This window comes from Ailuropoda melanoleuca, chromosome 2, assembly GCF_002007445.2.
Source record: "Ailuropoda melanoleuca isolate Jingjing chromosome 2, ASM200744v2, whole genome shotgun sequence".
Lineage (NCBI taxonomy): Eukaryota > Metazoa > Chordata > Mammalia > Carnivora > Ursidae > Ailuropoda > Ailuropoda melanoleuca.
In genome coordinates, this window is record NC_048219.1 from 356,968 (window position 1) to 372,289 (window position 15,322).

The 15,322-nt window shown below is 50.9% G+C and overlaps 1 protein-coding gene across 1 annotated transcript; it reads right to left on the reverse strand.

Annotated features, from left to right (window-relative positions):
* Positions 1–7,630: 7,630 nt before the first annotated feature.
* Positions 7,631–12,331, reverse strand: LOC117796634 (aflatoxin B1 aldehyde reductase member 2; the record flags this gene model as incomplete). The annotated part of the gene is made up of 6 exons (XM_034644955.1): positions 7,631–8,984; positions 9,993–10,122; positions 10,746–10,845; positions 11,078–11,174; positions 11,869–11,973; positions 12,128–12,331. Coding segments are annotated over 6 exons (798 nt in total), but the record flags the coding sequence as incomplete, so codon positions are not given.
* Positions 12,332–15,322: the final 2,991 nt, after the last annotated feature.

Below are 15,322 nucleotides of genomic sequence, written 5' to 3' on the forward strand. Positions count from 1 at the left end.
CCCCCACAGGATGGGTGTCGTCATTCGTCCCCTTCCGGATCGCATCCTAGGCTATGGATGGATGCCTGGAGAATGGACTGAGATACTGTGCCATGCCGTCTTCTGCTCTGAAAGCTGCGTTATCACCTTGCCATTTTAAACCCATGGAGAACACTAGAAAAGTTTTAAATGGAAATTACCCAACTTTGTAATTTATTATTATTTTTAACCTTATTTTTTTTTTAAAGATTTTATTTACTTATTCGAGAGAGATAGAGCCAGCGAGAGAGGGAACACAAGCAGGGGGAATGGGAGAGGAAGAAGCAGGCTCATAGCAGAGGAGCCTGATATGGGGCTCAATCCCACAACGCCGGGATCACGCCCTGAGCCAAAGGCAGACGCTTAACCGCTGTGCCACCCAGGCGCCCCTAACCTTATTTTTTTAAAGATTTTATTTATTTATTTGACAGAGACAGCCAGCGAGAGAGGGAACACAAGCAGGGGGAGTGGGAGAGGAAGAAGCAGGCTCATAGCGGAGGAGCTTGATGTGGGTCTCGATCTCATAACGCTGGGATTACGCCCTGAGCCGAAGGCAGACACTTAACCGCTGTGCCACCCAGGTGCCCCTTAACCTTATTTTTTTTTTAAAGGTTATTTATTTATGTATTTCACAGAGAATGAGCATGAGCAGAAGAGGGAGAAGCAGGCTCCCCGGTGAGCAGGGAACCTGATGCGGGGCTCCATCGCATGACCCTGGGATCATAACCTGAGCAGAAAGCCGATGATTAACCAACGGAGCCACCCAGGCACCCCCAATTTTGTAATTTAAGGAGTTAGTAGAGGGCATTGACGGAAAACAGGAAAGATAGAAATCCATCACGGTTCTAAGTGACGTTCCAACACAGGTAGTCTTCCCAGTCAACTTCCCTAGGAAACGTCCCGGGTTGGGCTGTAATTCCATTGGGCACTGGTTTCCGCTGCTCCTAGCAGAAGTCCTGTGGCCACAAGTGGCTAGAGCAGGGATGTGAAGGGGATCCCATGAGATTAATCACGAGGAAATCTCACATGGGAGTCTTAAGATTGGCGGCCGTCCTGGTGACTTAGGTGGCTGTCCCATGCCCAAGACAGACGACTTTGTAGAAGGACAGCAGTGAAGAGAGGGCATCAAGTTTCTGGGTCTTATTACCATCCTGGCCTTGGCACTAACTTCCAGGCAAAAGGCAGGCCTTCTCCTCCCCTTAGAGTAGCCACAGGCTAGAGGATGGCAGCCTGACCTATCACAATGGAAGTGTTCCAGGAAGACCGGACTCCGTGAAGAGCCCCTGAAAGGAGAGTAAAGGGAGAGAAGAGAAAGTAATCACCAAGTTTGCCCCGAAGCTCAGAGTCCAGATGAAAAAACCCCACGATCCACATGTGGGCACCATATGATGTGGTTTTAGAATATAGGTGAGGTTCCTTGGGGTGAGGTCTGGGGCAGACAACCAAGGAAGAATTCTTGAGACATCATTGGTACTAAATGGTGGTTTTGTGAAAGCACGGTGGGCAGCAAGAGCACCAGTGGGCTTGAGAGGAGCAATTGCTTATATGCTATGGGGTTGGGGGAGGTAAGCAAAAAGGGAGGTTTTCAAAAGAACTCCATCAGCTAAAGAGGACCTACAAGATCCTGGACGCCTTGCCATGTCAAGTTAAGGCTGTGTTTCCCTCTAGTAAAGCAATAACATTAAGGCAGTTGGGAGATTCGGGGCGCCTGGGTGGCTCAGTCGGTGAAGCGTCTGCCTTCAGCTCAGGTCATAATCCCAGGGTCCGGGGATCCAGACCCACAACAAGCTTCCTGCTCAGCGGGCAGTCTGCATTTTCCTCTCCTTTTTCCACTCCCCCTGCTTGTGTTCTCCCGCTCTCTTTCAAATAAATAAATAAAATATAAAAAAAAAAAAACAGTTGGGAGCTTCCTGGAAGAATGTCACACATATCCCACCCAGGAGTGGGGGGGGGTTGCTGGTGTCACCTTGTGCTTTGTCCTCAGCTAGCCTCTGCTCCCTCACCAAAGTGATGAGCGTAGAGCCCATTGATGTGACTGATGTCCTAATAAGAAGAGCGAGAGAGTAGCGCTCTCTCTCCACCATGGGAGGGTAGCCAGCAAAAAGGCAGCTGTCTGCAAAACACAAAGAGAGCCCTCACAGACACTGAATATGCTGGCCCCTTGATCTTGGACATTTCAGCCTCCAAATAGTGCGAGAAAAAAATATTTGTTGTTTTAAGCCACCCAGTCCGTGGTATTTTGTTATAGCAGCCTGAACAGACTAAGACAACTGGTACGAGCACCTTGAAAGAATTACTATTTTTTGCCGTAGAATACCATCTAGAGATTACAATGTAACTTGTGCCTGTAGAAGGTCCAGTTTATTTTTTTAAAGATTTCTTTATTTATGAGAGAGAGAGAGAGTTCGAGGTTAAGTATGTCCCATTTTCCAGATCTAACTCTTGTCCTCCGTCATTTGAAAAAGCTCATCAAGTTCAAATGGCTGAATTCAAGCATCCATGAAACCTGTGTGAGATGCGCTACCTGAAAGTTCTAGTAGATGGAACATGACCTGGAGAATGCATCCCTAACGGGGTTACTGGGACTGAAGGTCTCCGGGCCAGTTCAAAGGCTCATCCTCTTGACGTGACCACTCAGAACCCTTGCTCCCCGTGGCAGAGGTGGTCTTCCAAAGATGACCGTCTGTTCTCTCATATTCTCTTCTATGACATAACGTTGACACTCACCGCATGAGGCAAGAGGGGTGCTAAGGATTTCCAAAGATGGGACATATAGGACATTATGGCATCTGCCTGGTTTTCTTGGGATGCTTGCCCTGAGAAGACAGTTGCCATGCTTTGAGGAAGCCCAGGCTACATGGTGGGGTCACGTGTAAGTGTACCACTTGGAAACAGCTGGCATTGAAGCTGGTGATCAGCATCAACGACCAGAGTGTGGGTGCTTTGGCCTCGGGGGACTCCACCTCCAGCTCTAAGGTCACTTCTCAGACTGTGGGAGCAGGTGAGCATTCCCCACTGAGACACGATTCGCACATTACACATACACTGCCTACTTCAATGGTTTTTAGAGTATTTGGAGTTGTACAACCGTCACGGTTCTAGAGCTTGCCATCACCCCCCACGAGAACCCTGACCTCATTAGCAGCCATTCTCCATTTCCTGCAACACCCCTTCCAGCCCTGAGCACCCACTAATCGACTTTCTGTGTCTAGTCGATTTGCCTGTTCCAGACATTTCATGTAAACCAAATCTTCCACTAGCAGGTCTTCTGTGACTGACTTCTTCCACTTAGCATGTTTTCAAAGTTTGTCCACATGGTACATGTTTCTTTACTTTGTTCCTTTTTATTGCTCTTCCATAGTATGAACAGACCTCCTTGTATTTATCCATTCATCAGGTGACGGACATTGGGCTGCTGCCATTTTTTGGCTATTGCTGCTGTGAACATCCGCATACAGATTTTTGGGTGAAGTTTTCACTTCTCTTGGGTGTATACCGAATGGATGGAATTGCTGGGTCATATGGGAACTCTAGGCCTTATCTTTTCAGGAACTGCCAGACAGTTCCCAGAGTGCCTTCACTGGTTTACATTCCCACCGGCAGTGCAGGAGATTCCAAATTCTCCACACCCTTGTCAACACTTGNAGAAGTCCTGTGGCCACAAGTGGCTAGAGCAGGGATGTGAAGGGGATCCCGTGAGATCAATCAGGGGGAAACCTCACATGGGAGTCTTAAGACTGGTAGCTGTCCTGGTCACTTAGGTGGCTGTCCCGTGCCCAAGACAGAAGACTTTGTACAAGGACAGAAGTAAAGAGAGGGTATCAAGTTTCTGGGTCTTATTACCATCCCGGCCATGTTACTAACTTCCAGCCGAAAGGCAGGCCTTCTCCTCCCCATAAAGTAGCCATGGGCTAGAGGATGGCAGCTTGACCTATCCGAATGAAAGTGTTCCAATAAAACTGGACTCCTTTAAAAGCCCCTGAAAGGAGAGTAAAGGAAGAGAAGAGAAAATAATCACCAAGTTTGCCCCGAAGCTCAGAGTCCAGATGAAAAAACCCATATTTGGGTGCCATATGATGTGGTTTTAGAATATAGGTGAGGTTCCTTGGGGTGAGGTCTGGGGCGGATGACCGAGAAAGAATTCTTGAGACATCGTTGGTACTAAATGGTGGTTTTGTGAAAGCACGGTGGGCAGCAAGAGCGGCAGTGGGCTTGAGAGGAGCAATTGAGTATGTATTATGGGGTTGGGGGAGGTAAGAAAAAAGGGAGGTTTTCAAAAGAACTCCATCAGCTAAAGAGGACCTACAAGACCCTGGACGCCTTGCCATGTCAAGTTAAGGTTGTGTTTCCCTCTAGTAAAGCAATAACATTAAGGCAGTTGGGAGATTCGGGGCGCCCGGGTGGCTCAGTCGGTGAAGCGTCTGCCTTCAGCTCAGGTCATAGTCCCTGGGTCCTGGGATCAAGACCCACAACAAGCTTCCTGCTCAGCGAGGAGTCTGCTTCTCCCTCTCCCTCCGCCCCTCCACCTGGTTGTGCTCCTTTTCTCCCGCTCTCTCTCAAATAAATAAATAAAAATCTTAAAAAAAAAAAAAAGACAGTTGGGAGCTTCCCGGAAGATTGTCACACATATCCCACCCAGGAGTGGGGGGGGGTTGCTGGTGTCACCTTGTGCTTTGTCCTCAGCTAGCCTCTGCTCCCTCACCAAAGTGATGAGCGTAGAGCCCATTGATGTGACTGATGTCCTAATAAGAAGAGCGAGAGAGTAGCGCTCTCTCTCCACCATGGGAGGGTAGCCAGCAAAAAGGCAGCTGTCTGCAAAACACAAAGAGAGCCCTCACAGACACTGAATATGCTGGCCCCTTGATCTTGGACATTTCAGCCTCCAAATAGTGCGAGAAAAAAATATTTGTTGTTTTAAGCCACCCAGTCCGTGGTATTTTGTTATAGCAGCCTGAACAGACTAAGACAACTGGTACGAGCACCTTGAAAGAATTACTATTTTTTGCCGTAGAATACCATCTAGAGATTACAATGTAACTTGTGCCTGTAGAAGGTCCAGTTTATTTTTTTAAAGATTTCTTTATTTATGAGAGAGAGAGAGAGTTCGAGGTTAAGTATGTCCCATTTTCCAGATCTAACTCTTGTCCTCCGTCATTTGAAAAAGCTCATCAAGTTCAAATGGCTGAATTCAAGCATCCATGAAACCTGTGTGAGATGCGCTACCTGAAAGTTCTAGTAGATGGAACATGACCTGGAGAATGCATCCCTAACGGGGTTACTGGGACTGAAGGTCTCCGGGCCAGTTCAAAGGCTCATCCTCTTGACGTGACCACTCAGAACCCTTGCTCCCCGTGGCAGAGGTGGTCTTCCAAAGATGACCGTCTGTTCTCTCATATTCTCTTCTATGACATAACGTTGACACTCACCGCATGAGGCAAGAGGGGTGCTAAGGATTTCCAAAGATGGGACATATAGGACATTATGGCATCTGCCTGGTTTTCTTGGGATGCTTGCCCTGAGAAGACAGTTGCCATGCTTTGAGGAAGCCCAGGCTACATGGTGGGGTCACGTGTAAGTGTACCACTTGGAAACAGCTGGCATTGAAGCTGGTGATCAGCATCAACGACCAGAGTGTGGGTGCTTTGGCCTCGGGGGACTCCACCTCCAGCTCTAAGGTCACTTCTCAGACTGTGGGAGCAGGTGAGCATTCCCCACTGAGACACGATTCGCACATTACACATACACTGCCTACTTCAATGGTTTTTAGAGTATTTGGAGTTGTACAACCGTCACAGTTCTAGAGCTTGCCATCACCCCCCACGAGAACCCTGACCTCATTAGCAGCCATTCCATTTCCTGCAACACCCCTTCCAGCCCTGAGCACCCACTAATCGACTTTCTGTGTCTAGTCGATTTGCCTGTTCCAGACATTTCATGTAAACCAAATCTTCCACTAGCAGGTCTTCTGTGACTGACTTCTTCCACTTAGCATGTTTTCAAAGTTTGTCCACGTGGTACATGTTTCTTTACTTTGTTCCTTTTTATTGCTCTTCCATAGTATGAACAGACAGCCTTGTATTTATCCATTCATCAGGTGACGGACATTGGGCTGCTGCCATTTTTTGGCTATTGCTGCTGTGAACATCCGCATACAGATTTTTGGGTGAAGTTTTCACTTCTCTTGGGTGTTTACCGAACAGATGGAATTGCTGGGTCATATGGGAACTCTAGGCCTTATCTTTTCAGGAACTGCCAGACAGTTCCCAGAGTGCCTTCACTGGTTTACATTCCCACCGGCAGTGCAGGAGATTCCAAATTCTCCACACCCTTGTCAACACTTGCTATTGTCTGTCTTTTACTTTAGCCATCCTGGTGGGTGTAAAGTGGTATTGCCATGGTTTTCATTTACTTTCTCTGATGGGTAACGATGTTGAACAGCTTTTCACATGTTTATTGGCCCTGTGTGTATCTTCTTCAGAGAAAGGTCTATTCAGGGACTTTGCCTGTTTGTAAAATTGGGTTTTTTATCTTTTATCATTGAGTTCTGAGAGTTCTTTATATATTGTAGATACAAGTTCCTTATGAGATGTGATTTGCAAATATTTTTTCCCATTCTCTAGGTTGCTTTTTTACTTTCCTTTTTCAAAAGATTTTATTTATTTGACAGAGAGAAACAGAGACCAAATGCTCAAGCAGGGGGAGCGGTGGGTAGAGGCTCCCCACTGAGCGGGGAGCCCAATGTGGGACTTGTTCCCAGGATCCTGGTAGACGGTGAACCGACTGAGACACCCAGGCATCCCAGCTTTTTCACTTTGATGATGGTATCCTTTAAAGCACACACTTTTTAAATTTTTATAATATATAATTCTTTTTTGTCTTCTGTTGTTGGTGCCTTTGGTGTCATCTAAGAAACCATTGCCTAACCCAAGGTCATGAAGATTTACTCCTATACTCCAACAGCTTTATAGTTTTAGCTTTGACATTTAGGTCTACAATCCTAGAGTTCATTATGTGAGTGTGGATGGTGTGAGGAAGGGGATCCACTTCATTCTTTTGCATGTGGATATCCAGTTGCCCCATCTTCCTTTATTGAGAACTATCTTTTGCTATTGAATTTTTTTTTTTTTTTAAAGATTTTATTTATTTATTCCACAGAGATAGAGACAGCCAGCAAGAGAGGGAACACAAGCAGGGGGAGTGGGAGAGGAAGAAGCAGGCTCATAGCGGAGGAGCCTGATGTGGGGCTCGATCCCATAACGCCGGGATCACGCCCTGAGCCGAAGGCAGACGCTTAACCGCTGTGCCACCCAGGCGCCCCTGCTATTGAATTTTCTTGACCCACTTCTCTAAAATCAATTGAAAGTACACAGAAAGATTTATTTCTGGACTCTCGGTTCTATTTCATTGATCTGTATGTCTACCCTCATGCCACTAACACACTGTGTTCATTACTGTAGCTTTTGGTAAGTGTTGAAATCAAGAATCAGAGAACTTAGTCTTCATATTTAAGGTTATAGCTATTCTGTGTCCCTTGAATTTCCAGATGAATTTTAGGATTTGTTTATGAATTTCTGCTTAAGAAAAAAAAGTCAAAACAAAAAACCAGTTGGACTTGATAGGGATTGCATTGAATCTTTAATCTGAATTTGGTGGATTTTGTCACTTGAAGCAACTTGATTTTAGGATAGCTAATTGTGAATGGGAACTGATACACCATCCTGCTTAGGGAAGAATGCATTTTATTTTGAAGACAAGAGAGGGCGACGGCTGTGGAGAATAAAATTCTGTCTGCAAGGTGTCTCCCTCTAGACGGCAAACGGGACATTTGTTAGAACAGAGAGTGTTTCTGATTGGTGGTCTAGTCTGACATTTCCAAGCTGAGCCTCCTTCCTCATTTTAAGATAAGCAAGCTGACTTCTCCCCCTTGGCCCACAACCCACTCCCCCGGCCAGGGCTAGACTGATTTTTCTGCACTGGAAATGGTCACCAAGCAACGATGAAACCTGGGATTTTTCTTCCCCAGCACTGGGTGCCCCCTGCATGGAGTAGGGGTTTGCCAAGGGAACTGGGGACCCTGGCTGCCCATGCCACCTTTCCACCTCCAGCAGCAGGAGACCCAGGGCAAGGCTGAGAGTCCTACAGATGACAAGGAGACAGGGGGCTTTCACCGGGACAGCAGTAAAGCTGCTGCCGAAACTGAGAATCTGTTAAAAATGTCACACAGCATCCCAGGAGCAGCCCAGGAGCATCCTTATTCTTCCCGGTGGGGACGCTAACGGTAGCTTTGGGCCCCAAGGATTCTACTTCTAAGTGCCTCTATTTCCAGGGTGATTCTGGCTAAGAGAAGTATATTCACGGTGCACTGCCTGCTTTTCTTCTCCTGTGCGCAGCAGAGGAGATGGCCAACTCAGCCCTGCTGTTGAGAGCTCAGGCTCTGCCCCTGCCCTCTGGGGACTGCAGCTCGTGGTTCTGCCCCGTTGGCAGTAAGCCCCGGGCAGATGAGAACAGGCTGCAGACAGTAAAGGAGACACGTTCGTGGGGTTCAATCAGGGCCCAGGCCAGTCATGTGCCTGCTTTATTCAGACAGGAACGGCCCAAGTGGACCACAGCCCCAGCCTTTCCACACTGCGAAGGCAACTGGGAGCCAGGACGGAATCTAGAAAAATACTGCATCGATCCAGACAATCAAAAAAGAGCATTTTCTTGGTTAGTTAAATGGACTTAAGGCAGACTAGTCAGGATGTGAGACTAGAAGAGGTGACGGGAGAGAAAGGAGCCTTTGGCAGCACCAGCCAGGAGTGGCCCTAGCGGAAGTAGTTGGGACATTCGTGGGCGACCAGCTGCCAGGCCCGATCGAAGGCCTGCACCACGGCCGGCTCCAGCGGCCCTTCCTCGGTCGCTGCCAAGTTCTGTGTCAGCTGCTGCACGCTGGACATGCCCAGGATGACCGCGTCCCCGAGGGCACCCTGCAAGGGGAGACACCCAGGTGTGACTCCAGTCACCCGTCCTCCCTCCCAGCCCTGCCCTTGCCGAGACCCGGGCTCTGATGTTTATTTATGCCGAATACAGCTCTATAAGGAACCTGAGATGCCTTCAGTGATTTTAACCATGTGACTCAAACCCTGTCTTCTTTCCCTCTGGCGTCACTCTGCTCTTCCTCAGACAGACCTGCGCTCAGAGCGCAGCCCGGCCGCACAGCTGGGTGACGCTTGGCTTACTTACGGGAATCAGAAACTATGTCAGGCACTTAGCCCCGGTTTTTTGAGAAACTACTCCCTGTGCGTCAAACACTGGGAACTGCATCAGGCTGATGCAGGCGGGACGTTTTAGCTAGGGAGACCGGGGATGCCAGAGAGAGAGGGGGACCCCCAACTCCCACTGAAGTGTGAGTGAGGCTAATGGGTTTTGAGCAATTTTTTTGAGCAACCCCCTCAACATCTGTGTGAAGCCATGTCCTCATCTGTAAATCCGGGGGAATGGCACTTCATAGGGCTGGAGAACTAAGTACATGTGTGCGAAGCCCTCTTCCGGGGCCTGGCGCTCAGACAGGAGCTTAGGACAACGGAAGGGCTCTCCTCAGCTGTCACCAGGAGAGACTTCGGAGGGGAGAACTGTTTCGCTGGGGTGCCTGGCCGGCTCAGTGGGGAGCACACGACTCTCGGTCTGGGGTTGGGAGTTGGAGCCCTACACTGGGTGTGGAGGGTACTTACAAATAAAACCTTTTTCTTTCTTTCTTTTTTTTATTTAATATAGGCTCCATGCCCCACGTGGGGCTTGACCTCACAACCCTGAGATCAAGAGTCACATGTTCCACTAACCAAACCAGCCAGGCGCCCCCAAATAAAATCTTTGGGGCAAAACAAAAACAAAAACAAGAAAGAAACAATGAAACGCGGCTTAGAAATCACGTCAAGGTAAGTGATTCCGGCTCTGTTAGGAGGGGCGGCGGTGACGCCCCCGGACGGCTGGCTCACCTGCAGCTGGGAATGGTGGTACATCCAGCGGAGGGTGGCCGAGGTCATGCTGGGGGCACTGCCGCCATACGCAGCCTGAAGGGCCTTCTCCACCAGGGCAATGGCCTCGAACTGGTTCTCTTTCCAGAAGCTGGGCAGGTGAAGGGAGTGGCACAAGGGTCAATAAACCGGGGTCACGCTGGGCTACAGCCACAAAGCCAAGCAGGAGAGCTGTGCCCACCCAACTGTGTGGAGTGGGGGGCCCAGTGCCCTTCCTGCAGCGGCCGGCTTGATCGGGCAGCAGAACTACTGGGCACAGGAGGCAGGTTGGGGAGGCCCTCCCCAAACACCTCAAAAACGTCTTTCATCTCTTTATGAGTTCTTAAGAACTGCCTGTCCTCCCTTTACCTAGTGAAGCAAAGGTAACTAGTACAGGGGTGGGGTGAGGTGGGGCGGGCAGGACTCAGCCCCAGGCCTCTTGAGTCTGGATCCACGGCTCGGTCCTTCCTTCCTGGCCAGTGGTAAGCACTTCTCAAGGAAGCACTAGGCCTCGGAAGACCCAGCATGAGTCCTGGGGGTCCCTGTTCACTCACAGAGCTTCCAAGAAAACAAGAAACGCCACTGACTTTGGTCATTTCTGCAGGAATCAAGAGACACGGGTCCGAACGGCAGGGGAGGCCCGGAACCCCCAGGAAAGGCACCTAGAATTTCTCTACTGCAAATAAAGTGGACCCCGCACCCCACCCATCCTGACGCAGCCCATCCCCCGCTCACCGATTTCTGTAGATCTCAGCCCAGTTATTCCCGAAGAAGCGGCCCATGGGTTGTTTCCCATCCTTGTCCTCATACTTGTACTTGCCTGTCAGCAGGCCCCCTGCGAGAGGACGCCCATCAGAGCCTCGGCCCACCCTGCTCCCAAAGGCTGTTCTGGACTGGCGATGGGGGGACGACCCACGAGGGATGGAGGACATGGCCCAACCTCTCTTCAAACCACTCCCTGCTTCCCAGGTCCTGGGCCGGCCCTCTACTGTGTCAGGAAGAGGCAGAGCCGGGGCCAGGAATGGCCTCCCACCCCAGGGGACCCGCCCCCCCAGAGCAGCCCATACCAGCCAAAGGGTTGTAGGCATAGAACCGCAGTCCGAAGTGCCTGAGGCAGGGGAAGAGCTCCGTCTCCACCTGCCGTGTGGTAGCGTTGTACATGCCCTGCGGGTAGAAGGCCGGCTGCAGGTGTGCCCATATCAAAGGAAGGGACCCCACAGCTTCCCTGGGGGGGCCCCGCAGTTCACACCCTAACACTCCTAGGACCTTCACCACCAGGGCATCTAGTTGGTGCAAAGGAAAATTCATTCATTCAGCCCACATAACTGAACACCAGCCATGGGCTGGACATGGAATCATCTATCCACACACCAACAGGACAAGGCCCCTGCCCTGAGAGATCGAATAGCCAAGTAGAGCGGCCACAGGTACAATCAAGAAAGGCAGCACTCGGACTCCACGAGTAAGTTCTACGAGCGGTGTCCGGCACCAAGCAGGGGTCCCAACGTTTGCTGAATGAACAGGAGAGACGTAGGGCCTGAGATCACAGGCTGCTCTGGGGCATCGGGAAAGGCTTCTAGGGGACCAGCCATCTAAGTGAGGCCTGAGCACTTTGGGCTACCCGGGAGCAGGGGAAGAATGGTCCAGGCTCGTGCGCACAGACTGGAAGCAGGGAGGAAGGGCCCCAGGAGCACAGGCGGGCAGGAAGGGGAGCCAGGCCAGAGCCCCAGGTGCACTGGGAGGCATCCCCAGGCTGTCAGCAGGGGAGGGGCTGCGCTGGAGGGAGGCAGGCGGAGGGGCCAGGAGAACCAGGGATAGGCAGCAGCCCTGCAGCCGGGCCCTGTAGCCCCGGCCTCACCTGGTACACGGTGGGCAGGATCCAGCCGTTGCTCCTGCAGAGGGTACAGATCTCGGCCACCTCCCAGGAGGCGTAGTTGGAGAGGCCAAGCTCCACGAACTTGCCCTGCAGGGGAGAGGCCTGGGTCAGAACCCACTGCTGCCCAGGACACTGGAAAGGGGAGACGGGGGTTGGGCCCCTGGGAGTGGAGTCTGTCCCCGGCTCTGTTCTGGGACTACCCTGCTGCCTCCTCTCTCCCGGAGCTGGGGGGCGGCCTCACCTCCTGGTGCAGCTGGTGGCAGGCATGGAGTGTCTCCTCCACGGGGGTGTCGTGGTCTGGGGCATGCAGGTAGAAAAGGTCCACTCGGGGGCACTGCAGCCGCCTCAGGGAAGTCTCCAGCTGGGCCCGGACACTGTCAGGCTTCAGCGACTTCCCATCCCAGGGATTGGCCTTGGTAGCGATTTTCACTTTTAGGGGAGCATGCAATGATTACGAGGCTTATTATGTGACCTTGCCTAAATTATTTCGGTTCTCTGAGCCTCAAGTCTCTAATCTGTAAAATAGGGGTATAACAGCAGAACTCTCCTCATAGGGAGGTCGTGAGGGTTAAATATATAAGTTCTCAGGGCGCCCGGGTGGCTTAGTCGTTATGTGTCTGCCTTCAGCTCAGGGCGTGATCCCGGTGTTCTGGGATCGACCCCACATCGGGCTCCTCTACTGGGAGCCTGGTTCTTCCTCTCCCACTCCCCCTGTGTGTGTGCCCTCTCTCGCTGGCTGTCTCTGTGAAATAAATAAAAATCATAAAAAAACAAACAAACAAAACTAAGTTCTCAATGTTCATGCTGTTATAATCACTAGTATTAGTCTCTGCGCCCAGGCTTTACCTGGAGGCACACTTGCTCCCTCCCCTCAAGGAGCTCATAACCTAAAGGTGATGTTACGATAAGGTAACTGCCATACAGAAAAGCCCCCAGTGCTGAGGGAGCCCAGAATAGAGGGGTTTGGCCATCCTTGGAATTCCAGGGAGGGCTTCCTATGGGGATGATCCAGGAGCCGAGTCTCTTAAGAATGAGTCCCGGCCAAGAAGGAAGGATAGGAAGCATATTCCACAGCCTGGGAAGGTGGGCCGAGTCACAAGGGTGCACACACACAATACATGGAGACCCATTCCTGCAACTGAGAGTTGTAAGAGCATGAACTCCAAGCAGGGAGCAGAGGGACAGGGGATAAGAGAAGGGTGAGAGACCTAATCGCAAATGCTTTTTTCAAATCCCATCAACCAAAGTCAGCTCCGTTCACTGTGTCTGTGGTCGGGAGGGAACTCAAGGGGGCAGGCCTGGAAACAGGGAGGCAAGAGGCTGCGGGGAGAATTCTGCAGAGATGTGGCTGCCCAAACAGGTGCTGCGGGCAGAGACCAATCTGAGAGATTGCAGGTTTCCCTGCAAGGCAAACCGAGCAGAAGCTGGTTATCGATCGCCCGGCCCTTCAGACTCAGAGAAGCGTGCACACCCACACCCCCACAGCCGAGACACAATCCCCGTGAGGACGAGGTAGCGTTCTGCCACACAGGCGGCTGCGAAAGGCTATCAAGGACACCGGCTGTCTGGATTTTGCACTTTTCACACCCGGCAAAGGCAACTCAGCAGGTCAGAGGGGAGGCCCGTGACCACTTGGGATGTGGGAGAGAACCAGTCCCACAGCTGCTTGTGCACATTTTCTCCACATCTCCGCAATTCTCAAATCCTCTGCATTCTTGCTGTGGCCTGGACCTCAAGTCCAACCTGTGGACTTTCGCTCGGTGAGCGCCTGGACTCAATGAAGGACGCAGGGAAGGGCTGGAGGAGAAACACCAATTCAGCAACAACATCTCTATTACTAAGGAGGGGGCAGCAGGGTTAAGTAGGAAGGGTAGGTCTGAGAGACAGTTTCCTCCAGATCTATAAAGCTCCATATCTAAGGAGTACCCAAAGGAGTTCTGGCACAAGAGCTGGAAAGTGCAGAAAAGCAGCAGCAGAGGACGGTAGTAAAAATAACAGTGAACATTTACTGGGCCCCATGGATGCGGGAAACAAAGGCAAAAGAAAAAAATTAAATTTCCTGACACGTCCTTGAAACAGGCAGAGGGACATTCCTCTAGGAACTCAGGGGCCTTGATGTTAATACTTTGCTAAGAGCAAGAGATAGTCTTAGCCTGACCACTACCCCTGCTGCCCCGGGTTCCTGTATGTCTACTTTTGGAAACTTCCTTTATCTCTATCCCCTTAAGATACATGTTGGCGATCATCCTCCAAGCATATGGCCCGCAATATACATCTGAAAGGTCTCATAACTGAGTTTTTACTAAACAGTAATATATAAATGACCTTTTCCTTTTTTTTTTTTTAAGATTTATTTATTTATTCTAGGGGGCAGGGGCAGAGCGAGGAGAGAGAATCTTAAGCAGACTCCGCACTGAGCACGGAGCCCACTATGGAGCTCAATCCCATGACCCTGAGGTCATGACTTCAAGAAACCAACCGACTTAACCCAGCGCACTACCTAGGTGCCCCATGACCTTTTCCTAACAATAGCGAGCCCCTCAAGGTCCTGGAAACCTTGTTTCCAAAATGCCTTGGAGGCTCGTGCTGTCCCTAACGCCCTCCGAACCTGAAAGAATATAATCAGTCATCCATCACAACCCCAGTGCTGTACTTTATGCCCACCGGTCCTGTCCCCGTGCTTTGTGATAAAACCATCTTTTTGCACCGAAGAAGTCTCAAGAATCTAAAGAATTCTTTCTTGGCCACTGGCTCCAAACCCCATTTTCCTATATTGCCACCGCGTGCCAGGCACCCTCGTAGGCATTTCCAATGGCATCAGGCTAATGAGGGACAGTCCTCGCCACGCACCTACATCCTCCACTCAAGCCGCACCTGCCCACCGGCTGTCCCTCCACAGAGCAGACGCTGCATTTCCAAACCTGGTCCACACAGCTGGGCCCCTAGCCTTTGATGCCCCTTTCTCCCACTGTCTTCCCAGCAAACTACGACCGGTCCTTTAAGGCCCAGCTCCAGTGTGCTCTGAACCTTCTCTAGTGCCTTTCCCTGACCTGACCCCTAAATCCCCCAAAAGTGCTTTTTCCCTCTTCTGGGCTTCAACCGTCCCCATTAGACTCTAAGTTCCCTGCGGGTCGGTTGGAACCACTCTCCCTCCTATAGCCCCATAGCAAACCTCCCCACTCCCCACATACCATCCCTGATTCCCCAGCCCGGTTTGTGACCTAGTTGCAGCTCTCCCTGGGAGCCAGGGTACTGCCAACTGAACAGAGCAAAGTCTAGGGACTAATGAAAGACCAGGATGAAGAGGGTGCTCAGGGAGCCATGGGAGGTGAAGGCAAAGGAGAGAGGGGCGGTTTGGGGCACCTGGAAGGGTTGGAGGGGGTACTGCATAGCTCTGGAGACCACTCCCGCAGAGAGGTGCCCCAAGATAGCAAGA